Source organism: Anolis sagrei, chromosome 5 (assembly GCF_037176765.1).
Source record: "Anolis sagrei isolate rAnoSag1 chromosome 5, rAnoSag1.mat, whole genome shotgun sequence".
NCBI lineage: Eukaryota > Metazoa > Chordata > Lepidosauria > Squamata > Dactyloidae > Anolis > Anolis sagrei.
In genome coordinates this window covers 193,328,498-193,353,292 of record NC_090025.1, presented here as the reverse complement: position 1 = coordinate 193,353,292, position 24,795 = coordinate 193,328,498, and the positions used below count along the sequence as shown (strand labels likewise).

Below are 24,795 nucleotides of genomic sequence, written 5' to 3'. Positions count from 1 at the left end.
AGTGGAGCAGACTGTCTTAGGAGTGACGGATTCTTTCACTTTGGAGATCTTTAAACAGGATCTCAATGGCCATCTCTTAAGAGTGCTTTAGGAGTGCATTTCTGCATGAGTTGCATCAAATGGCTCTTTTCGTTCTTTCTGTGTTTCGTTACACCCAGAAAGAAAATGAAAGGCTAAGTTCTTCCACCTTGGGGGGTTGTGTGTGTTCCGGGCTCTATGGCCATGTTCCAGAAGCATTCCCTTCTGATGTTTTGCCTGCATCTATGGCAGGCATCCTCAGAGGTTGTGGGGTCTGTTGGAAATTAGGAAAAGGGTTTATATATCAGTGGAATGTCCAGGGTGGGAGAAAGAACTCTTGTCTGTTGGAGGTAGGTGTGAGTGTTGCAATTGACCACATTGATTGGCATTTAATGGCCTAGCAGTTTTCAAGGTCTGGCTTCTTACTTCCCAGGGGAATCATAGAATTGGAAAAGACCTCATGGGCCATCCAGTCCAACCCCATGCCAAGAAGCAGGAAAATTACATTCAAAGCACCCCCGACAGATGGCCATCCAGCATCCAACAATCCTTTGTTGGGAGGTGATTAGTTGGCCCTGATTGAAACAGCTAGGCTTTGAAGCTGCAAGGCTATTCAATGCTAATCAAGGTGGTCAATTGCAACATTCACATCTATCTCCAACAGACAAGAGTTCTTTCTCCCACCCTGGACTTTCCACAGATATATAAACCTCATTTTCCTAGTTTCCAACAGACCTCACAACCTCTGAGGATGCCTGCCATAGATGTGGAGAAGAGAATGCCTCTGGAACATGGCCATACAGTCTGGAAAACACACAGCAACCCAGTGATTCTGGTCATGAAAGACTTCGACAATTCACATTTCCTCCTTGTGGCTCTTTTCCCGTCTCCAACTATTTCTCGGCCCCTGGTCAAGCAAGCATTTTTTGGGTATATTTTTGGTTAATAAAGAGTACAATGCCCCAGGACCAAGGAGTGTATACTATATGAGAAAAGGATCCTTATGCATTTCAACTGGGACTGATGTAAATTAACATAACAACGAAAGTAGATTACACCAAAGTCTAGACAGCCCAGCATCTTGATAGCTGACAACTGGAAGTCCAGAGAGTCACATGAAATGCTAGTGCCAGGCACTCAATAGGTCCTTGTAGGATTTAAATAGGATGTGTGTGCTCATTCAAGACCAAACACTGTATTCAATGAACTACATTGGTTGCCCTTCACTGGAAAGCACCTTGGTCCAAGTTTCAGAGTGAATGTTTTGCCGTGGGACGTTTTAGAGCAGTGTTTCTCAACCTCCCTAATGCCGCGACCCTTTAATACAGTTCCTCATGTTGTAGTGACCCCCAACCATAACATTATTTTTGTTGCTACTTCATAATTGTAATTTTGCTTCTGTTATGAATCATAATGTGAATCATAATCATAGCTTTTAAACAGAGGCTGGATGGCCATCTGTCAGAGGTGATTTGAATGCAATATTCCTGCTTCTTGGCAGGGGGTTGGACTGGATGGCCCATGAGGTCTCTTCCAATTCTTTGATTCTATGATTCTATGATTCTATGAATGAAAAATATTGGATATGCAGGATGGATTTCCATTCAATTGACCAAATGTGGCACAAATATTCGATACTCCCAAATTTGAATACTGGTAGCGTTGGAAGGGAGGGGGTTGATTTTGTCATTTGGGAGTTGTAGTTGATGGGATTTATAGTTCACTTACAATCAGAGAGCATTCTGAACTCCACCAATGATGCTATTTAACCGAACTTGGCACACAGAACTCCCATGACCAACAGAAAATACTGGAATGGTTTGGTGGGCATTGACCTTGAGTTTTGGACTTGTAGTTCACCTACATCCAGAGAGCATTGTGGACTCAAACAGTGATGGATCTGAAACAAACTTGGCACGAACACTCAATATGCCTAACTGTGAACACTGGTGTAGTTTGGGGGAAGTAGACCTTGACATTTGGGAGTTGTAGTTGCTGGGATTTATAGTTCACCTACAATCAAAGAGCATTCTAAACCCCACCAAACTTCCAAACTTCTCACACAGAACCCCCACGACCAACAGAAAATACTTTATTTTCTGATGGTCTTTGGCGACCCCTCCGACACCCCCCTCGTGACCCCCCAAGGGGTCTCAACCCACAGGTTGAGAAACACTTTTTGAGAGTAACATGGGGTGTGTCTACATTTAATGCTGGATGTGTGATCTGAAAAATAGAAGGCAGACTTCATATCACAAAGGCTGGCTGATACAATTTGATGGAGCCACAACTCGTCCCCTTGTCAGATGCATGGGAACACAAAAATAATAAAAAAGTGGCCCTGTTTTCAGCATTAAAGACACTGAGTCGAAGCTCTGTCAGTCCCTGTGATGTTCCTGAATGCAGGGCTGAGCCATAATTACACATATCTAAATAATCTTTCAGATCTCTTTCACTGGCTGTTCCTTATTAACATCTCAGCAGGCTTTAATTTTCGGATAAAGGCTGGAGTATCAATTCGCATGGCCCTTGGAACAGGAGAAGGGGGACTGCTCTCTTTCATGCGCAGATTTGACAGGGTGCCTTTTGTCCTTTTGTGCAGCGATCTTTGCTGTCCCCTCGCCCGCCCTCCTCGCAATTAATGCTCTTATTCCTTCGGAGTTTGGCTTTGATTCCCTTCACTTTGCCAATTGGCCAGATCAAATCCACTTTGAAAGCTAAGAGGGGGGTGAGATTTAGGCCGCTTCGGCGCAGTCTAATTGGGTGCAGACGAAGAGGTCCCCCAGACGGCCAAGAGTCCCGGTAGATGCTGGGCTGATCAGACCACCTCCAGACGGCTCACGTTCCTCATAAAGGTTGGGCTGGTCTGTTTCTTGACGGCATCCTTTGTAGCAGTTGTTCCTGCCCCCAAATCCAATCATACCATAAATATACAGGGTTTCATCCATCATCTTTTATCTCTTTCAGATGTTCTAAACTGCCATCTGCAGATGGTTTTCTTCCCTCTCCACCATTCTCCATGCAACATGCTATCAGTAGGATATATCAGATTGCCCCAAAGTGGAGAGGAAGCAAAACAATGGCTAAGGATGCAGAATATGAATGTCTACCCGCCTTATCATAGAATCAAAGAGTTGGAAGAGACCTCATGGGCCATCCAGTCCAACCCCCTGCCAAGAAGCAGGAATATTGCATTCAAATCACCCCTGACAGATGGCCATCCAGCCTCTGTTTAAAAGCTTCCAAAGAAGGAGCCTCCACCACACTCCAGGGCAGAGAGTTCCACTCCTGAATGGCTCTCACAGTCAGGAAGTTCTTCCTCATGTTCAGATGGAATCTCCTCTCTTGTAGTTTGAAGCCATTGTTCTGCGTCCTAGTCTCCAAGGAAGCAGAAAATAAGCTTGCTCCCTCCTCCCTGTGGTTTCCTCTCACATATTTATACATGGCTATCATATCTCCTCTCTGCCTTCTCTTCTTCAGGGTAAACATGCCCAGCTCCTTAAGCCGCTCCTCATAGGGCTTGTTCTCCAGACCCTTGATCATTTTAGTCGCCCTCCCCTGGACACATTCCAGCTTGTCAATATCTCTCTTGAATTGTGGTGCCCAGAATTGGACACAATATTCCAGGTGTGGTCTAACCAGAGCCTTCATAACTCCCAAATCCCTAGTTCAGTGAATCATTTGCCAAGTTCTTTTCTCACTCTTTCCTTAAAGTCTCAGTTCCTCACCTATAAAATGGGAAGAGCAGCATCCTACACCATGGGAATTGTGAGTGGGAATGGAAGCAAGGAGGAAAAGTTAAGTGGGGCATGTGGTTAGTTGGACAGAGCTTGTGGCGACTAGGTGGTAACTAGGTGGTAACCGCATTGAGTCGCCTGTTTGGGAACCGCATTGAGTCGCCTGTTTGGGCTGAAAAATGCGGTATAGAAATAAAGCAAATAAATAAATAATAAGCAAATAAACCCGCCCATTTTGTGTAAAGGTACAGGTAAAGGTTTTCCCCTGACATTAAGTGCCATGTATCATGTTCTGCAGTTGGTGGTGGTGGTAGGCCTAGCAGTTCATGATGGAAGGGTTAATTTAAGTGTTAGTTCTAAAGGGTTGAGTAATCTGTAAGTAAGAGTTTATGGGTGAAAGTAATTAAGGGTGGAGGTATGCAACAGATAGGTTGTAGCTGGGTGTTTCTGGATATAAGGAGTTAGGCTTGGGACTGATCTAAGGGAGAAGAGTATTTGTCTTATTTTGGTGGTAGATGCTGCTGGTTTTCCCCCAGGTTTGTGGATTTTTAGTATCCTTACCTGTCTCCTGAACCTTTGGAATCCTGGAACCTTGAATCCTTGGACTGGCTTTTGATTATGACTCTTGATCCCTGGACTTTGCTCATTGAACTCTTGGCATTTGACCACTAGACTGGACCCTTTGACTACAGTGTAGCGTTTGCTGTCAGTTTTTGTTTTATATTCTGTGGCTGAGTGCTATCTTTATGTCTTATATTTTGGACTATTAAAACAGCCAGAAAGTAAGTGCTGTTTTAATTAAATTGTTTTATACAGACTGGGTGTTTGTTTGGTTCATCTCTGCTTCTGTAAAGGCAGAGCCCTGGCATCATGACATTAAGTCCAGTTGTGTCCGACTCTGGGGTGTGGTGCTCATCTCAATTTCTAAGCCAAAGAACCAGCGTTGTTCATAGACACCTCCAAAGTCATGTGGCTGGCATGACTGCATGGAACACCATTTATTTTACAATATTTATATACTGCCCCTCTCAGCCCGAAAGTGACACCATTACCTTCCTGCCGGAGTGGTACCTATTGATCTACTCACATTTGCATGTTTTCAAACTGTTAGATTGGCAGAAGCTGGGGCAGACAGTGGAAGCTCACGCCACTCCCCAGATTCGAACCTGCGACCTTTCAGTCAATAAGCTCAACAGCTCAGTGATTTAACCTACTGTGCCACTGAGGGCTCCTTACCCATTTTGTGAGCCTGACCCAAATCACATCCCCACCCCTGCTTTGAGGACAAAACTTTACAATCAGAATCCTAGAGTTGGTGGAGACTTCAAGGGCCATTCAGTCCAACCTCATTCTCCTATGCAGAGAAACACAGAAGAAAAAAACACTCTTGACAGATGGCCATCCAGCCTCTGCTTTAAGATCCTGACAGAAGGCAGCAAGTTCTCGGAGCCAAACAGCTCTTACAGCCAGGAAGTTTTTCCTGATGTTTAGGTGTCTCTTTTCCTGCAATTTTAATCCATTGCTCCATGGATTACTCTCTAGAGGAGGGATAAACATGATTTCCCTCTATCTTCTAGACCAATGTTTCTCAACCTAATGCCGCGACCCCTTAATACAGTTCCTCATGTTCTGGTGACCCCCAACCATAAAATTATTTTCATTACTACTTCATAACTGTAATTTTATTACTGTTATGAATCGTCATGTAAATCTCTGATATGCAGGATGTGTTTTCATTCACTGGACCAAATTTGGCACAAATCATGCCCAAATTTGAATACTGGTGGAGTTGGGGGGGATTGATTTTGTCATTTGGGAGTTGTAGTTGCTGGGATTTATAGTTAACCTGCAATCAAGGAGCATTCTGAACTCAACCAATGATAGAACTGAACCAAACTTGGCACACAGAACTCCCATGACCAACAGAAAATACTGGAAGGATTTGGTTGGCATTGATCTTGAGTTTTGGAGTTGTAGTTCACCTAAATCATGGGAGCACTGTGGACTCAAGCAATGATGGATCTGGACCAAACTTGGCACATATACTCAATATGACCAAATGTGGAGTCGGGTGGAGTTTGGGGAAAACAGACATTGACATTTGGGTATTGTAGTTGCTGGGATTTATAGTTCACCTGCAATCAAAGAGCATTCTGAACTCTACCAACAATGGAATTGAACCAGACTTGGCATAGAGAACTCCCATGATGAACAGAAAATACTGGAAGGGTTTTGGTGGGCATTGACCTTGAGTTGTGGAGTTGTAGTTCACCTATATCCTGAGAGCACTGTGGACTCAAGCAATGATGGATCTGGACCAAACTTGGTACAGATACGCAATATGACCAAATGTGAACACTGGTGGAGTTTGTGGAAAATAGACATTGACATTTGGGAATTGTAGTTGCTGGAATTTATAGTTCACCTGCAATCATAGAGTGTTCTGAACCCCACCAATGATAGAATTGGGCCAAACTTCCCACACAGAACCTCCATGACCAATAGAAAATACTTTGTTTCGTGATGGTCTTTGGTGGCCCCACTGACGCTCCTTTGCAACCCCTCCAAGGATCCCAACCCCCAGGTTGAGAACCACTGATCTAGAATCCAGGTTCCTCTAAATGCAGGCCAGAATTGCATTGGCTTTTTAGCTGCCACATCACATTGTTGGATCATGTTCATCTTATGGTTGAAATACATTTTGTTAGTTTTGTCCCAGTTTTCTCATCTGTGAAGCTTGTTTTGGATTCTGATCCAAACAATGGTGGACAACAAAGTTGAGAAACAATGTCAGATCCAATCAGGGATTTCACGCATTGCTTCTTGTTGGCCCTGAGAAAGCTTTGCTGGCTGAGCAAAAGTAAACCTGGATGTCCATAACCAAACCAGTGCTTCACACACTCGGCTGCGTTGGGAGCACAGGATGACATTTGCATAAGCCCAGGTCCCTGGTGAGGAGCGATGGACACGTGGCGGTGAGCAAGGAAGCCTCTTTCCGCCCCCCCTTTCCTTATGAAGCCAAGGGGCTGGGGAATTGGCAGGGCTGGTTGTAATAAACGCAATCCAGGCAGCTTGATCCCCAGCCGTAATCACCAAATTTGTTTTTCATCAGTGGCAATTTATGGGGATGTTCATTGCATCAGTGTGCACCGTTCAGTCTGTTAGGCACAGGAGCAAGTGGCAATCAAGGGGGAAGATTGGCTTGTTAGGATCTTGGACGCGAACATTTGCAATTTCCCGCACCGAGTGCCACAGCAAAATACCTCTGGCAAATCATCAGCCGCTCTATTAGAAAGTTGCCCTTGCTTGTTCTTGGGTGAACCTTAAATCACAGTTTCTAATAGCAAAAGCGATGTGGCGCGTGTGGCGGGGGCCTTATCATCACAGCCTGGGCCTCTCAGCAAATGTTTCTGGATTGTGTAGACAAGGAAGTTAAAGGAGAGAGCCTTCCTGATTTATAATCCCTGAAGTAGTTTGGAGGACGAGGATTCACCTGCCTGTTGCAAAATGTTCCTATCCTGGGTTTTGCTCACTTTCAGAAATTCAGAAGACCCTTCCCTTTGGCAAATGTTTTGAGGGCCAAGTTAAGCTCAAAGGAGGATGTGTGAAGGCTTAGTAGTTATGTGTGATGCTAAAAGGTGACAAAATACAGGCAATCTAGTAAATGAAACTTCCTTTATCCACACAGTCATTTCAGATGGGCCTCAGTTTGGTTGGTTGTGTCTATACTGAGTCATAGAATCATAGAATCAAAGAGTTGGAAGAGACCTCATGGGCCATCCAGTCCAACCCCATTCTGCCAAGAAGCAGGAATATTGCATTCAAATCACCCCTGACAGATGGCCATCCAGCCTCTGTTCAAAAGCTTCCAAAGAAGGAGCCTCCACCACACTCCGGGGCAGAGAGTCCCACTGCTGAATGGCTCTCACAGTCAGGAAGGTCTTCCTCATGTTCAGATGGAATCTCCTCCCTTGTAGTTTGAAACCATTGTTCCATTGCGTCCTAGTCTCCAGGGAAGCAGAAAACAACCTTGCTCCCTCCTCCTCCCTGTGGCTTCCTCTCACATATTTATACATGGTTATCATATCTCCTCTCTGCCTTCTCTTCTTCAGGCTAAACATGCCCAGCTCCTTAAGCCGCTCCTCATAGGGCTTGTTCTCCAGACCCTTGATCATTTTAGTCGCCCTCCTCTGGACACATTCCAGCTTGTCAATATCTCTCTTGAATTGTGGTGCCCAGAATTGGACACAATATTCCAGGTGTGGTCTAACGTTAAGCTCAAAGGAGGATGTGTGAAGGCTTAGTAGTTGTGTGTGATGCTAAGAGGTGACAAAATACAGGCCATCTAGTAAAGAAGCTTCCTTTATCCACACAGGGCATTTCAGATGGGCCTCAGTTTGGTTGGTTGTGTCTATATTGAGTCAAATTTTGTGTTGACTTGTGCATGTGCCTTCAAGTCTCCTGTTGACCTATGGATTTCATAACATTTTTTTAGGCCAGGAATCTTCAGTGATAGTTTGTTTTTCCCCAGTTCCTTCCTCTGAAATACATTTATTTTATTTATTTATCTCATATACATGTACCCCGCTCTTCTCACCGCCGAGGGGCGACTCAGGGTGGCCTCACAGCAAACACCATTCGGTGCCATCATAATGATAAGAACAAACAACAAATCCTTTAAAACAAAACATTAAATAAACAGTTGTTAAAACACGTCTTGGTCAATTCATTGTCACTTCGAAATTGCTTATGTCTTCTTCATACAAGTCACTTTTCAATGGTCAAATGCAAGGTCCCACAGCCAAGTCTTGAGTTTCCTTCTAAAGGACAGGAGGGAGGTGGCCAGTCTGATGTCTTTGGGGAGGGAATTCCACAGATGGGGAGCCACTGTTGAGAAGGCCCTGTCTCTCATCCCCACCAATTGCGTTTGCAACAACAGTGGGATTGAGAGTAGGGCCTCTCCAGATGATTCATAGTAGGAGATACTACGAATATATCATACAGGAGATATATCCTACAGTACCTGGGATTCATTGGAAGTACGCTAGACAAATATGATTAACACTTTAAGAATTGATTCAGTGGGTTTACTTCAGGCGAACCAGCAGGATTCTAGTCATCCTTCTACATACCTGCACGATCTCTTCGATCTTCCGGGCAGACCCATGTCTGGCTCCCATCCCCACTGCAAGTGCAACTTGTGGGGACAATGGAGAGGGCCTTCTTGGTGGTGCCCCCCAGCTCTGGAACTCGCTATCCAGGGAGATTAGGCAAGCACCCACTTTATTGCAATTGTGGGCTTGGCCTCATGTTAGCCATACCAAGTCCTTGTGGGGAGATGGTAGCAGGGTATAAATAATAATAATAATCCTTTGCCTTTCCATACCCACATTTAATTCAACAGAACCGAAATGATCCTCCAGTGTTACCGCTTGCAGGATGGGAGGGGAGGCTTTTCCTGCTCCTCCTTCTTAAGTGTCACGTCATGGAGGAGGCCGAATTAGCCTAAAAAAGCACCAGTGCATGCAAGCAAACCACAGTACAGTAATGAATGTTTCCAATATTATCCTTTAATTTTCCAGTCGAGCCAAGAGGAAAGCAGCACAAGCAGCAATGGAAAAGGGGACACAGGCCAGACCCGGTTTCGGCTACAAGCTGTAGGTGGCAGCATTGGTATGGAGAGAGGACAAGACAGGCAAGCCATGGAAAGACCAAGGCTCGTGGATCCCAGGGATGGTGCTTTTTCACTTCCACTTTGGACACTGATAAGAATGAAGAGCTGTCTGTGCTTCAAAAGGTGAAAGAGAGCTAAGGGTTTGTGAGCCTGGCTCCTCCACACCTCTGAAAGAAACAGTGCCATGGTGACATTGTTAGAAGGGGATCTGAACTAGTTAGAGCAAGGATGTGCTTAAGGATGTCTAGGTAATAGTTCTGGGCATTTTGAACAAGGTGGAGCTTTGACTGAATTGGGGAAGATCTAGAGCAGTGGTTCTCAACCTGTGGGTCCCCAGATGTTTTGGCCTTCAACTCCCAGAAATCCCAACAGCTGATAAACTGGATGGGATCTCTGGGAGTTGTAGGCCAAAACACCTGGAGACCCACAGGTTGAGAACCACTGATCTAGAGTCTTCTAGAGCAGTGGTGCTCAACCTGTGGGTTCCCAGATGTTTTGGCCTTCAACTCCCAGAAATTCCAACAGCTGGTAAACTGGATGAGATTTCTGGGAGTTGTAGGCCAAAGTGCTGGCCTTGACCTATAAAACCCTATATGGTTCTGGCCCAGCATACCTGTCCGGAATGTATCCTTTTACGTCCCATCTCAGAGTTTAAGATCTTCTGGGGAGGCCCTGCTCTCGGTCCCGCCTCTTGGCGGGGACGAGGGACAGGGCCTTCTCGGTGGTGGCCCCCTGCTTGTGGAATTCACTTCCTGGTGAAATTAGATTATCAATGTCCCTCCTTTCCTTTAGAAAGAAGTTAAAAACGTGGATGTGGGACCAGGCCTACAGGTAATCTTGCTAACAATGATAGTGACAATGATGACAATCACTATGGACATGCTTGATGGAGTCCTACAGAATTTGGCTCAGATAAGACCACCAGGCTGTTATTGAAACAGAAATTTTAATTAATTAATGTTTTAAATGTATGTAATTATTGGATTTTATTATGTATTTTATTATGTGTACGTTGGAGGCATCAAATTGTTGCTGGCTGGAAGCCGCCCTGAGCTCCCCAATCTGGTGGGGGTGGTGGTGGTTGAGAAGGGTGGGGTACAAAAAATCTGAAATAAATAGGCCAAAACACCTGGGCACCCACAGGTTGAGAACCACTGCTCTAGAGAGACAGTACAACTCACAGTGACAAAAGTTTTATGAAAGATTATGGGACCAAACTAAAATGGAAACTTGGTCAACTGCGATCTGCATAGATTAGATCTGCTGCATTAGAAAAGAGGACCTCTTAGATCTGGTGCAGAGGGGGAAGGTTGGCGGGTTTAGGACCCGCCTACCTTTGTGACCGTATCTCTCTCCATGAACCAGCCCGAACTCTTTGATCCTTTTACCCTTGCCAGTCTCTCAGACTCGCCTCGTGGGTACAAGGGAGAGAGCCTTCTCCTCGGTGGCCCCTCGACTCTGGAACTCATTGCCCAGAAAGATTAGGAAAGCCCCTACTTTAGAAACTTTTAAAAAGAGTCTCAAGACCTGCCTCTGCTGTTGAGCCTTCGGAGAGTAGCCACACAACTTCATGCTATTGCTCCCTCAGCGTTCTTGTCCCAGGAGTTCCCCCCTGCCCCCCGTACGTAGGTTTGTTTATTATCCCATCTCTCCATGAGTCCTCCTTATAATTAGTTTTACCCCTTTATCCTACCCGGAGTTTTAAAATCATTTTAAGTACACGCGGCCCGCTCTTTGCCCTTATGTTTGGTTCTTATGTTCTACGTATATTGCTTATATGCTTTGATGTTTTGTACTTTAATGTTAAGTTGTTTATTTTATTGTAATTTTGTAATTTTTGTATTGTAATCTGTTGTTCGGGCTTGGCCCCACGTAAGCCGCTCCGAGTCTCCATTGGAAGAGATAGTGTTGGGGTTTAAATAAAGATGATGATGATTATTATTATGATTATTATTTGTAAGGCAGCTATAAACACCCACGTTCTGTCTTTGAGCAGAAGAGAGGAACTCTAAAGGAAATCCTCTACATAACTACCAAATCTGAGAGAGATGAGTGATGGATTCCAGTTAGTAGTTCCAAGGATGATTTCTGCAAAGAAGTAGTGGTAGATAACCAGAAATTTCATGTAAATGCTTTGTAAGTTGGTGCTCTATAACATCCTTGCTTTGTTGCATAAGGGCTGATATAAATCCAAAGTTGCTAAGGTTATTGTTTGCACACACTCCTTCTTCCTTGTTTTCCATTTTCTGGCATGAATTTTGCCAGGTTCGCTTTATAGACAAGGCGTGAGCAAACTTTTGGTCTCCGGGTGTTTTGGACTTCAACTCCCACAATTCCTAACAGCCGGTAGGCTGTTAGGAATTGTGGGAGTTGAAGTCCAAAACATCCGGAGACCAAAAGTTTGCCCATGCCTGTTATAAACCAATCAAATACTATTCAAAATGACGGGAAACCTCCATCTCAAAAAGGGAGCTACCTGGGAATAAATGTCATAAATATCTGTCACATGACATAATAAATGTCATAAATGCCTGTCATAAATAACACTAGCACAATTAAAAGCTAGGTTATTGGTGGGGAATCTTCACCTTCCTCTGATTTCCACACCTAGGGTTGAATTTGGGCTTGAGTTGTGTTTTTTATAATGAGCAATCTTCAATGCTACCGACTCCGCTGGGCCAAATGAACAGAGCAAATCCAACCTGCCTTTGTTTCCCCTTCTTCACAAAACTAAAAAATAAACAAAGCACCCCACATTTGCATTCAAATTTATCCCGGTGAATCCCATACATCTTCTTAGGACAAATGCAGGCACAGGCAAACTTTACCCATGTGTATTCTAACTGAACCCCTTCCCCACAAAATGTAATAATAACAATCAGTTGCCATCAAGCGTATGCCATTCTGAAGCAGAGTAAACAAACCCCTCCACCGGCCACCTCCTCCCACTTCGCTTCCGCCACGGAAAGGACTACACAGTGGTGATCTTCTTGTCCTTGGTGGCCTGCTTGATGGCTGCCTGCTCACAGATGATCTCTTTCAGGCGCTGCAGCCTCATATTCTGGGTGGTTTGGTCCCCCACGCCGGTCTGGCTGCGGTGGAGTAAGCTCAGCGCATAGATGTACTCCAGCTCGGTGTACTTCACTCCTTGGTCCACCACCAGGTTCAGCAGCTCATCCGCCGTGTTGTACAGCATCTCGTAGTATTGCCTGTAGTTCAAAACAGAATGTTTATTTACTATATTTATTTACTATAATGTTTATTTACTATTTATTTACTATATTTATATACCGTCCTTCTCAGCCTGTTTGGTATCAGCCAGCATGTCAATGACTTAAATCCAGACATAGTTTTCTAAGATCTACAGAGACACTCGCTGGAACGCCTCAGCAAGCGAGAGTCCAAAAGTGGCAGGCTCAAACCCAGAACCTCAACCAATGGCTGAGACCAAAGGAGAGACTCCCCGCTGGGCACACAGAGGACTGGGCGACTTGGAAGGCGCTGAACAGACTGCGCTCTGGCACCACAAGATGCAGAGCCAACCTTCAGAAATGGGGCTACAAAGTGGAATCCTCGATATGCGAGTGTGGAGAGGAGCAAACCACTGACCACCTGCTGCAATGCAACCTGAGCCCTGCCACATGCACAATGGAGGACCTTCTTGCAGCAACACCAGAGGCACTCCAAGTGGCCAGATACTGGTCAAAGGACATTTAATCAACTACCAAACTAACACATTTTGTATTTTCTCTGTTTGTTTGCTTTGTTCTGTTAGAAATGTAATATAATTGACTGGCTGCCCTGACACGAGAAATAAATAAAGCCCACAGGTGACTCAGGGCGGTCAGATCACATCTGGAATACTGTGTCCACAATTGGGCACCACAATTGAAGGGAGCTTTTGACAAGCTGGGATGTGTCCAGAGGAGGTTAACTGAAATTATCAAGGGTGTGGAGAACAAGCCTTATGAGGAGCGGCTTAAAGATCTGGGCATGTTTAGCCTGCAGAAGAGAAGGTTGAGACATGATGAGGGCCATGGATCAAGAGATGAGGGGAAGTCATAGAGAGGAGGCTAGGACGTAATGGAGCAATGGCTTCAAACTACAGGAAAAGAGATTCCACCTGAATATGAGGAAGAACTTCCTGACTGTGTGAGAGAGCTGTTCAGCAGTGGAACTCTCTGCCCTGAAGTGTGGTGGAGGCTCCTTCCTTGGAGGCTTTTAAAGAGAGGCAGGATGGCCATCAGTCGGGGGTGCTTTGAATGTAATTTTCCTGCTTCTTGACAGAATGGGGTTGGACTGGATTGCCCACGACAGTGTTTCTCAACCTTCGGGTCAGGATCCCTGGAGGGGTCGCAAGGGGGTGTCAGAGGGGTCACCAAAGACCACCAGAAAACACAGTATTTTCTGTTGGTCATGGAGGTTCTGTGTGGGAAGTTTGGCCCAATTCAATCATTGGCAGGGTTCAGAATGCTCTTTGATTGTAGGTGAACTATAAATCCCAGCAACTACAACTCCCAAATGCCAAGGTCTATTTTCCCCAAACCCCACTAGTGTTTACATTTGGGTATATTGAGAATTTGTGCCAAGTTCGGTCCAGATCCATCATTGTTTGAGTCCACAGTGCTCTCTGGATGTAGGTGAACTACAACTCCCAAAACTCAAGGTCAATGCACACCAAGCCCTTTCAGTATTTTCTCCTGGTCATGGGAGTTCTGTGTGCCAAGTATGATTCAATTCCATCGTTGGTGGAGTTCAGAATGCTCTTTGATTGTAGGTGAACTATAAATCCCAGCAACTACAGGACAAAATCAACTGACAAAATGACAGTTATGAAGTAGCAATGAAACTAATTTTATGGTTGGGGGTCACCATAACATGGGGAAGCGTATTAATAGGTCGTGGCACTAGGAAGGTTGAGAACCACTGGCCGACGAGGTTTCCTCCACCTCTAGGATTCTATGACTATGTTAAATAGTCATACATCTAAGGGTTCTTCAATGCATAAGAGGGGCAAGTGGCTGCTACAGAATATGCTGGACACGTGTCTCCAACCTGCCTCTCATCCAATGCACTCTGCTTTCAGAAGTCATCTGCCACTTGCTGGGGGATCCGATTATTTTTTAATTAAAATAAACCATTGCTTTAAAGGGGAGGGCAAGGGCAGTGTGCTTGCCTTTCTTTTTAATTGCCTGCAATTAGGGGGGCGGCCTCTTTGGGCCCCCGCTGCCTCTGGCCGGCCAGCCTCCGCAGGCGGCATTGCGGCATCGTTCCCTTGATGAGCGGCTCCGTTCAGCGCCTGCCTCCCTCCCTCCCCTGTCTTTGCAAAGTATTAATAAATATTGATCAGGCGTGCTTCCTGTTTGCCTTTGCCAAAGCAATTCTGATAGGCCTGTCCTCCTGATGTTATCAAATAATGAAATATGGAAGGGAAAGTGGAATTTGCCACTTAGCTGGCCCTCATTCCTTTTTCATAGTTTTTGCCTCAAGCCATTAGAAATGTTTTGTTTGATTTTTTTTGAAAGAGGACGTGGAAAAGACACACTCGGCCGGGCAGTTCTGATCAATGAAAGCTGGGGGAACATCCCTGAGCTGGCATTGTGCATCTCCCTGTCTTGGGTCTTCATGCACAGCTGCCGGGGAGCCAGCAAACATGACCCACAGAGTTGGAAGAAGCCACACGGGGGGGGGGGGGGGACATCCAGTCCAGCCCCATTCCGCCAAGCAGGAAGACACCATTCAAGCACTCCCAAGAGATGGATGGCCATTCAGCTACTGCTTAAAAGCCTCCCCATCTTCATTGCTGTGATACTTCACCTTGTTGATGGGAAGCTTCCCACCGGAGTGGAAATCATCTATTGGACAGATGGCAAGCTGTTTAACCTCAGCAGACTGAAAGCCAAAACCAAGGTCACAACAACATCTGTTATAGAACTCCAATATGCTGATGACAATGTCGTCTGTGCACATTCAGAAGAAGACCTACAAGCCACTCTAAACACCTTTGCAGAAGCATGCGAGAAGCTCGGCCTGTCATTGAACATCGAGAAAACCAAAGTGCTCTTCCAGCAGTCACCAGCCAATCCCTCTCCAATGCCAGAGATACAGCTTAATGGTGTAACATTAGAAAATGTTGATAATTTCTGCTACCTTGGCAGCCACCTCTCCACCAAAGTCAACATTGGCACTGAAATACAACACCGCCTGAGCTCTGTGAGTGCAGCTTTTTTCCGAATGAAGCAGAGAGTGTTTGAGGATTGGGACATCCGTAGGGATACCAAGGTGCTTGTTTATAAAGCTATTGTCCTCCCAACCCTGCTCTATGCCTGCGAAACGTGGACTGTCTACAGGCGTCACATGCAACTACTGGAATGATTCCATCAGCGCTGCCTCCAGAAAATCCTGCAAATCTCTTGGGAAGGCAAGCGGACAAATGTCAGCGTGATGGAAGAAGCAAAGACCACCAGCATTGAAGCAATGGTCCTCCGCCATCAACTCCACTGGACTATTTGGCTCCCAATTTCTGGCAAAAGAAACAGCTGGAGCCAACAGGCAGAAACATGGTGCCAGTCCTTGGCACTCTGGAGAGAAACTCCCACCAGTCTGCCATCTCAAATGGCTGAAGAAGCTCTGTACTAAATGGTCAAGCAGCAAGAAATATGAAGCCAATGGTTGGAGTCCACCCAGGAATAAAAAGCCTGCCTTTCATCTGCCTTACGCACCCTTATTTGGGACTAAGCTACACTTCAAACATATGGAGGACACACTTCTAAACACACTTTGGGCTTGGAAGAGTCTTTGCTCTTAAGGATGCTTCAATGATAATGGCTAGGAAAGGCAATTTGGCCTCCCTCGGAAAGTATTAAATGCAACAGGGGAAATTAATAACAATCTGCTTGCTAATACTGAATGCCTCCTCCAGACATTAAAGACACAGTCCCCGGCTACATATTTTTTTTTTGAAATGATTTTTATTAAGTTTTTCACAATCCACACATGGAAAGAGGGGGAACAAAAAACAAGAAGATAGAACAGTAGGAAAGGGAGAGGTACACACAAAAAAAAACACAGAAACCCACCATATCTAACTACCATCTAATACATACAATACAACTACTCAAACTATTCTAAAATGACTTCCACTCCAACCTCAGGATCTTTTCAAGATATTTCTTCACCTTAATATCTATTCTCATCCCATTGTTTTTTCAGCTTTCTTTTCATAATCATATATCAGGGACCAATCTGTCCTCCTCAAAACTCTTCCTTCATTTCTTCTCAACAAAAAAGTTAGTTCGTCCATGTCTCTTATTTCTTTAATTTTCTTCCACCAGTCTTCAATACTCGGAACCTCACCATTCTTCCAGTATTTGGCAAAAACCATCCTAGCCGCCATTGTGCAATAGGTAAATAATTTATCTTCATTCTCATCCAATTTACAGTCATCATCTGTAAATCCCAGAAGATAATATTCAGGTTTCTTCTTAAAGCTTTTCTTTAATATTTTTTGTAACTCCTCATGAATAATAGACCAGAACTTTGTTGTTTCTTTACATGTCCACCACATGTGGTAAAAGGTGCCTACTTGCTCACTACATTTCCAGCACTTATCTGATACATTTTGATACATATGGCTCAGTCTACTCGGAGTCAAATACCACCTATAAAACATTTTATACCAATTTTCTTTTAAGTCCATAGCATATGTGTATTTTAATTTTTTATTCCACATCCTTTCCCATTCCCCAAAGTGGATGGGCCTTCTTATATTTTCCGCCCATTTAATCATAGAGGTTTTCACCTGTTCTGTTTCTGTCATCCACTGGAGCAATTTATTGTATAATATTGTAACCGTTTTCCTTTGTGTTTTTAGTATTCTATCCCATATATTCTCGTTCCAATCAAAACCTGTTTTTTGATCTTGTTTAAAATAGTCTTTAATTTGTAGGTAATTTAACCAAGTTATATTGCTAAATAAAGTCTTTAATTGTTCAAATGATTTCATCTCTATTGTCCCCTTCACCAATATATCCTTGTATCTTGGCCATGTCCTCCATCCTAGTAGTCTTCTTTGATGCGCTTCCATTGCTGAAATCCATAATGGTGTTGTTTTATAGAAAAGAGCTTTGTACCTCATCCATGTCCGTAGTAGGGAGGCTCGCACGAAATGATTACCGAAATTTTTCTCCTTCATCTCTCTGTTATACCATATATACGCGTGCCATCCCACTCTTAAATCATAACCTTCTAGATTTAGGCACTTCTCTTTGTCTAAAGTCATCCAATCCCTAATCCAGGACAGTGCGCAGGCCTCATGGTAGGTCTTCAGATCGGGAAATCCCAATCCTCCTCTTGTTTTCTTATCTATTAAATTCATATAGTTAATTCTTGGTCTTTTTCCTTTCCAGACGAATTTCATTAAATCTTTCTTCCACTGTTTGAACAGAGTTTGACTTCTTATTATCGGTATATTCTGGAACAAGAACATAAGTTTTGGTAATACATTCATTTTTATCAAGGATATTCTACCCAGGAGGGATAGTTTCAGCCCGTCCCAGTTCTGCAGGTCCCTTTGGACCTTCTTCCAAACTAATTCATAGTTATTCTTTAAAAGTTGTCCATTTCTAGCTGTGATCCAGACTCCTAGATATCTAATTTTCTTGACACCTTCAATTCCAGCCTGTTGTTGAATCTTTATTTGTTTCTCCTTATTCACATTCTTAAATAAAAGTTTAGTTTTTTTCATATTCATCTTAAAACCTGCCACCTTTCCAAAATCTTCTATTTTATTTATCCAACTTTGTAAATTTTTCTCCGGGTTTTCAATTGTACCTATTAAATCATCTGCAAACGCTCGTATTTTATATTCAAATTTACCAATTTTTGTTCCTTTGATCTTTTCATCTTCTCTGATTTTCTTCATCAGGATCTCCACTGCCATAACAAAAATTAATGGGGAGAGTGGACAACCTTGTCTCGTGCCTTTCGTAATTTCAAATTCTTGAGTCACTTGCCCATTTACTTTTACCTTAGCTTTTTGAAATTCATAAATAGCATTAATTGCGTTATTAAATTTCTCTCCCATATCCAACTCTTGTATCAAAATCTTGAAGAAATCCCAATTCAAATTATCAAATGCTTTCTCGGCGTCTATTGACAAAAGGGCAAATTCTTTTTGATGATTGGTCTCATAATATTCCAAAAGATCTAGAACGTTGCGTATATTTTCTTTCATATGTCTATTTGGAAGAAAACCTGTTTGTTCTTCTCCAATCCACTTACTTAAAAAAAATTTTAATCTTGTGGCCATGATATTTGCAAACAGTTTATAATCCGTATTTAACAAGGAGATCGGCCTATAATTTTTAATATCATTCTCCGGTGATCCTTCTTTATGTATCACAGTTATTTCTGCCTCCTTCCAGGAGTCTGGGACCTTTCGAGATTTTAAAGCTTCATTCGCTATAACTTTAAAAATAGGTATCAACTGCTGTTTAAACGTTTTGTAAAATCCTGCCGTGAACCCATCCGGTCCCGGAGCTTTATCTGCATTCATTTTACTAATGGCTTTCTCGATTTCCTCTTCTGTTATTTCTTTGTTGAGTTCTTCTCTATCTTCATCTGTTATTTTATCCAGTTTCATTTGTCCAATATATTCCATAATATCTTCTTTCTTTATATCCTCCTTTGTGTATAGTTGTGTATAAAAAGTCCGAAACTCCTCCAGAATTTCTTTATCCGTTTTCAAGTCCTTGTCCTTGGTACTTATTTTAGCAATATGGTTGATTTGCCTCTTTTTTCTAACCTGGTTTGCCAACCATTTACCCGGTTTATTAGCATTTTCAAAAGCCTGTTGCTTTAGAAATTTCATCTGTCTTGATTGGAATTCCAGCTCCACGTAATTTTTTTCCTGTTTCAGTGTCACCAATTGTTTCTCTGTTCGTTTAGATGGGTTTTTCTTTAACTCCATTTCTTTTACTGCTATTTCTGCCCTCAACTCGTTTATTCTTTTATTTCTCTCTCTATTCCTTCTTGCTCCTTGTTGAATAAAGTGTCCTCTCATGACTGCCTTAAAGGCATCCCAAACCACTCGTGGCTCCATTGAATCTAGTCTATTTGTTTGTAGGTAGTCCTGTATTAACTTCTTGAAATATTCTTTGTCATCTTCCATTTTTATTAAGTTCTCATTTAATCTCCATTTTCTATGATAATTTTTTTGATTTACGACAAGTTCCAGAGGGCAGTGATCTGATAAGTCTCGTGGCAGAATATTAATCTCTTTCACTTTAGTAGAGAGATTCTTAGTAATCCAAACCATATCAATTCTTGACCAGGATTGATGTCTATTCGAGAAGAAGGTAAAGTCTCTTTTATCTTTATTTCTAATTCTCCATGCATCTTCAAGATCGAAGTCTTTTTGTAAGTCCATGAATTTCTGGGGAAGTTTCCCTCCCTTAAACTTCTTTTTCTTCAAACTTTTATCTATCTGACAATCGACGACCCCATTAAAGTCTCCTGCCAAAATCAGTTCATCAAATTCTGTTTCCTTTAACTTAGTATTTAAGAATTCAGCAAATTTCTTCTTCGGTCCATTGGGAGCTACATATGACTACAAATTTCCTGCATTTACACACAGAGGTATCAGGGGGAAAAGGTTTCTCAAGACCTGCTATCTCCCTAATGTGCTTGTATTTTTAAAATAACCTTATTTCTTTCGGAAATCCAACTATGAATTAGTACCTTAAGGGTACCACAAGGCTCTTATGGATAGTGCTCTATCGGACAAATGGCAAGCTATTTAACCTCAGCAAACTGAAAGCAGCCTGAAAGCCAAAACCAAGGTTACAACATCTGTTATAGAACTCCAATATGCTGATGAGAATGTCATCTGTGCACATTCAGAAGACCTACAAGCCACTCTAAACACCTTCGCAGAAGCATACGAGAAGCTCGACCTGTCATTGAACATCAAGAAAACCAAAGTGCTCTTCCAGCAGGCACCAGCCCATCCGTCTGCAATGCCAGTAATACAGCTTAATGGTGTAACATTAGAAAATGTTGACCATTTCCTCTACCTTGGCAGCCACCTCTCCACAGAAGTCAACATTGACTCTGAAATACAACACTCCTGAGCTCTGTGAGTGCAGCATTTTTTCAAATGAAGCAGATAGTGTTTGAGGACTGGGACATCCACAGGGAGACCAAGGTGCTTGTTTGTAAAGCTATTGTCCTCCCAACCCTGTTATATGCCTGCGAGATGTGATCTACAGACGTCACATGCAACTTCTGGAATAATTCCATCAGTGTTGCTTCCAAAAAAAACCCTGAAAATCTCTTGGGAAGACAGGCAGATAAATGTCAGTGTACTAGAAGAAGCAAAGGCCACCAGCATTGAAGCGATGGCCCTCTACCATCAACTCTGCTGGACTGGCCACGTTGTTTGGATGCCACAACCACTGTCTCCCAAAGTAGTTGCTCTACTCCGAACTCAATAACAGAAAACAGAATGCTGGAGGAGAGGAAAAGAGATTGAAAGATGGGCTCAAAGCCAACCTTAAAAACTGTGGCATAGACACCGAGAACTGGGATGCCCTGACCCTTGAGAGCTCCAGCTGGAGGTCAGCTGTGACCAGCAGTGCTGTAGAATTTGAAGAGGTACGAATGGAGGGCAAAAGAGAGAAATGTGCCAAAAGGAAGGCGCGTCAAGCCAACCCCGACCGGAACCACCTTCCACATAGAAACTGATGCGGGTCAAGAATAGGGCTTCACAGTCACCTACGAACCCACCGCCAGGACACCTCACTTGGAGGTCAATCTTACTCGGACAACAAGGGATTGCCTAAGTAAGTAAGTAAGTAAGTAAGGATATTGCTCACTGCTTGAAGAATGGGGATTCTCGGTGTTGTAGTCCAACATTACTTCTCCGACATCTACATGTACAAAGCAGCAGAAGCAAAGGACAAATCCCTGACTCGGAGAGCTTGCCATCTTAGTTTTAACTGTAGTTTGGTGAAAAGACAAAACGAGATTGGATTTCTGAGATCAAGAAGGAAAGTGGGCCAAAACATAAGATGAAACGGCAGAATGGGATGGATTGCATTCCACTTGAAGAACGATAGCATTGGAGAAGCTGATTCATTGCTATTACATTAGGACTTTTTTCTCCTTGAGAAGAGGGAAAAAATCTTAGGCAAATCAGAATTCAATCAGGAATTTCCCCTGATCACTTCTCTTACAAATTTGTGTGTGTGATTTGTTTAGCTTACAGAGGCTGGTCCTGGGTGAGAGGTGAAAATTAGCATTTAAATGGAGAAGAGTGTTGATAGCACTCAAGGGAGGTGGTTTCGCCCTCCTTGCTTTTCCACTGAGTTTTTTTTTAAAGCATGAGAAACCTACCTCCAAGGCAGTCAATTCACAATAATATTGCTTCTCCACATAAACCTTTCCCAGAGAAAAAAGAGGGTTTTTTTTTGTCCTTCCAGCAGTATTTTTTGGTTCAAGATTATGCAACATGTTGTGGATGGAGGGGAAGGCCAAAAGCAATCATAGAATCACAGAATCCTAGAGTTGGAAGACACATGGTGGGCCATCCAATCCAACCCCTTGGCAAGAAGAAGGAAAATCGCATTCAAAACACCCTCAACAGATGAACATCCAGCCTCTTGTTAGAAGCCTCCAATTTATTTATTTATTTATTTATTTATTTATTTATTTATTTAGGGCTTTAAGACGGATGGATGGCATCCTTGAAGTGACTGGACTGACCTTGAAAGAACTGGGGGTGGTGACGGCTGACAGGGAGCTCTGGCGTGGGCTGGTCTATGAGGTCACGAAGAGTCGGAGACGACTGAACGAATGAACAACAACAACAATCCCCTCCTTTCTCAACCTCCATAGAGGGACTCAGGATGGCTTACAAAGTGGCACCCCATGGCGCCCACATCAAAACATAAATATACAATTAACAGCAATGTAATAATAACAACAATATAGGAGCCTCCACCACACTCCACTGCTGAACAGCTCTCTCTCACAACCAGGAAGTTCTTCCTCATGTTCAGGTGGAATCTCCTTTCCTGTAGTTTGTAGCCATTGTTCCACTGCGTCCTAGGCTCCAGGGCAGCAGAAACCAAACCTGCTCCCTCCTCCCTATGACTTCCTCTCACATCTTTATACATGGCTCTCATCATGTCTCCTCTCAGCCTTCTCTTCTGCAGGCTAAACATGCCCAGATCTTTCAGCCGCTCCTCACAGGGCTTGTTCTCCAGACCCTTCATCCTTTGAGTCGCCCTCCTTTGGACACATTCTAGCTTAGAGTCAACATCTCCCTTGAATTCTGGACACAGTGTGATTCCAGATGTGGTCTAACCAAGGCAGAATAGAGGGGTAGCATGACTTCCCTGGATCTAGGCACTAGACTCCTATTGATGTAGGCCAAAATCCCATTGGCTTTTTTTTGCTGCCGCATCACATTATTGGCTCATGTTCCCCTTGTCCACGAGGACTCCAATATCTTTTTCACACATACTGCTCTCGAGCCACGCGTCCCCCATTCTGTCTCTTTGCATTTCATTTTTTCCGCCTAAGTGGAGTCTCTTGCATTTGTCACTGTTGAACTTCATTTTGTTAGTTTTGGCCAAGCATCTCTCTAATGTGTGAAGATAGTTTTGAATTCTGCTCCTGTCCTCTGGAGTCTTGGCTCTCCCTCCCAATTTGGTGTCGTTTGCAAACTTGATGATCCTGCCTTCTAACCCTTCATCCAAGTCATGAATAAAGATATTGAACAGGACAGAGCCCTGCTTATGGCATTCCCCTCGTCACTTCTTTCCAGGATGAAAACGAAGCATTGGTGAGCACCCTTTGGGTTTGTTTGCTTAACTAATTCCAGATCCAACTAACTGGAGTTTTGCCTAGCCCACATTGGACTAGTTTCCTTGCCAGAAGGTCATGGAGGATCTTGTCACTGTCAAGTTTGGTGTTATTGGGTGAAGACTGCTCAGATGCCAACACTTGAAAGTCTATGACATATCCCCCATGCTGCCAAGCAATATCAGAGTGTTGTGAAGAAGGTAAAGGTTATTTCTGAAATTATTCCTTAAGTTTTAAGCTAATATACTGTAGTATTTTGGCCCTCATCGACACTGCCATAGGCTTCACCTGCCACTAACATGTGGCCCCTATAAAACTGCCCAAAAGTGAATGCAGCTCTTGCACCAAAACAGGTTCCTCACTCTTGCTCTTGGGGGGGAATAAACATTAGACATGCCTCAGGTGCCCGTGTACTGAGATGCAAAACGTTCCCAAAACGATGAGTAGGAATAAACACTGTGCCAGAGCTATTCCAAGCAGAACTTCAAGGATGAGAATGAGAACTATGAATGGGGCTTTGAAATAGACCAGGAATCAAGGGGTGAGAGCCTACATTGAAGAGACAGAGTGTTATTGTCAGAAGCCTTGACCTCAAAGACTAGCAGAGCATTAATCCGCAGTCCAAGGTCAAGCTGATAGTCCAACAGAGGTGCAAACATTAACAGGAGAACACAATACAGAGGCCAAAAGTCTGTTCCAGGGCCGTAAGCCAAATACCAGAATGTCCAGAGTACAAGGTTGAATCAGAATCCGTAGCTGAGGTTCAAGGTAAGTCCAGGGTTCAGGGAACACGAGAGATCAGGAGCCCAAGGCCGTAGCCTCTAGAACTGGCATTGCAGGCAGCAACAAGGTGCAACAAGTTCCTTAAATCCAAAATCCACAAGTGTTCCCTGTTGCTGGCTCTCTTCTCAAAGAATCTCAATGACCTACGCAGCTGAGACCTCTCTCTTTACAGATCCACGAAAGAGGGAACAGTTAACTCTCCTTCAGCCTGTTCAGAGGAACTCTGAACAAGTAGGAGCTCCTTCATTGGGTGCGTCTTCAAGACTTGTCTGAGGGAGCTGCTGGGTGCTGCTGGGTCCCAGTTCGATCACAGAGCCTCCCACCACCATCTCCTCATCCCCACTTCCCAAGCTGTCCACTGCAATTATGCTCTGCTTGTTCATATAGGTAAAGGTAAAGGTTTCCCTTGACATTAGTTCTAGTTGTGACTGACTCTGGGGGTTGGTGCTCACCTCCATTTCCAAGTCAAAGAGCCGGCGTTGTCCGTAGACACCTCCAAAGTCATGTGGCCAGCATGACTGCATGGAGCGCCGTTACCTTCCCACGGAAGCGGTACCTATTGATCTACTCACATTTGCATGTTTTTGAACTGCTAGGTTGGCAGGAGCTGGGACTAACAGCGGGAGCTCACCACACTCCCTGGATTTGAACCACTGACCTTTTGGTCAGCAAGTTCAGCAGCTCAGCAGCAGCCACCAGGAGCTCTACTTGTTC

The 24,795-nt window shown here is 43.8% G+C and overlaps 1 protein-coding gene across 1 annotated transcript in view; it reads right to left on the bottom strand.

The window, feature by feature from the left end:
* Positions 1 to 12,185: 12,185 nt before the first annotated feature.
* The window catches only part of EXOC4 (exocyst complex component 4), a 579,446-nt gene continuing 566,836 nt past the window's right edge, over positions 12,186 to 24,795 (bottom strand). Inside the window, exon 18 of the mRNA XM_060776413.2 lies at positions 12,186 to 12,638. Within this exon, the coding sequence (XP_060632396.2) occupies positions 12,401 to 12,638 (238 nt within the window). The 3' untranslated portion in view covers positions 12,186 to 12,400. The remainder of the gene's footprint in view (positions 12,639 to 24,795) is intronic.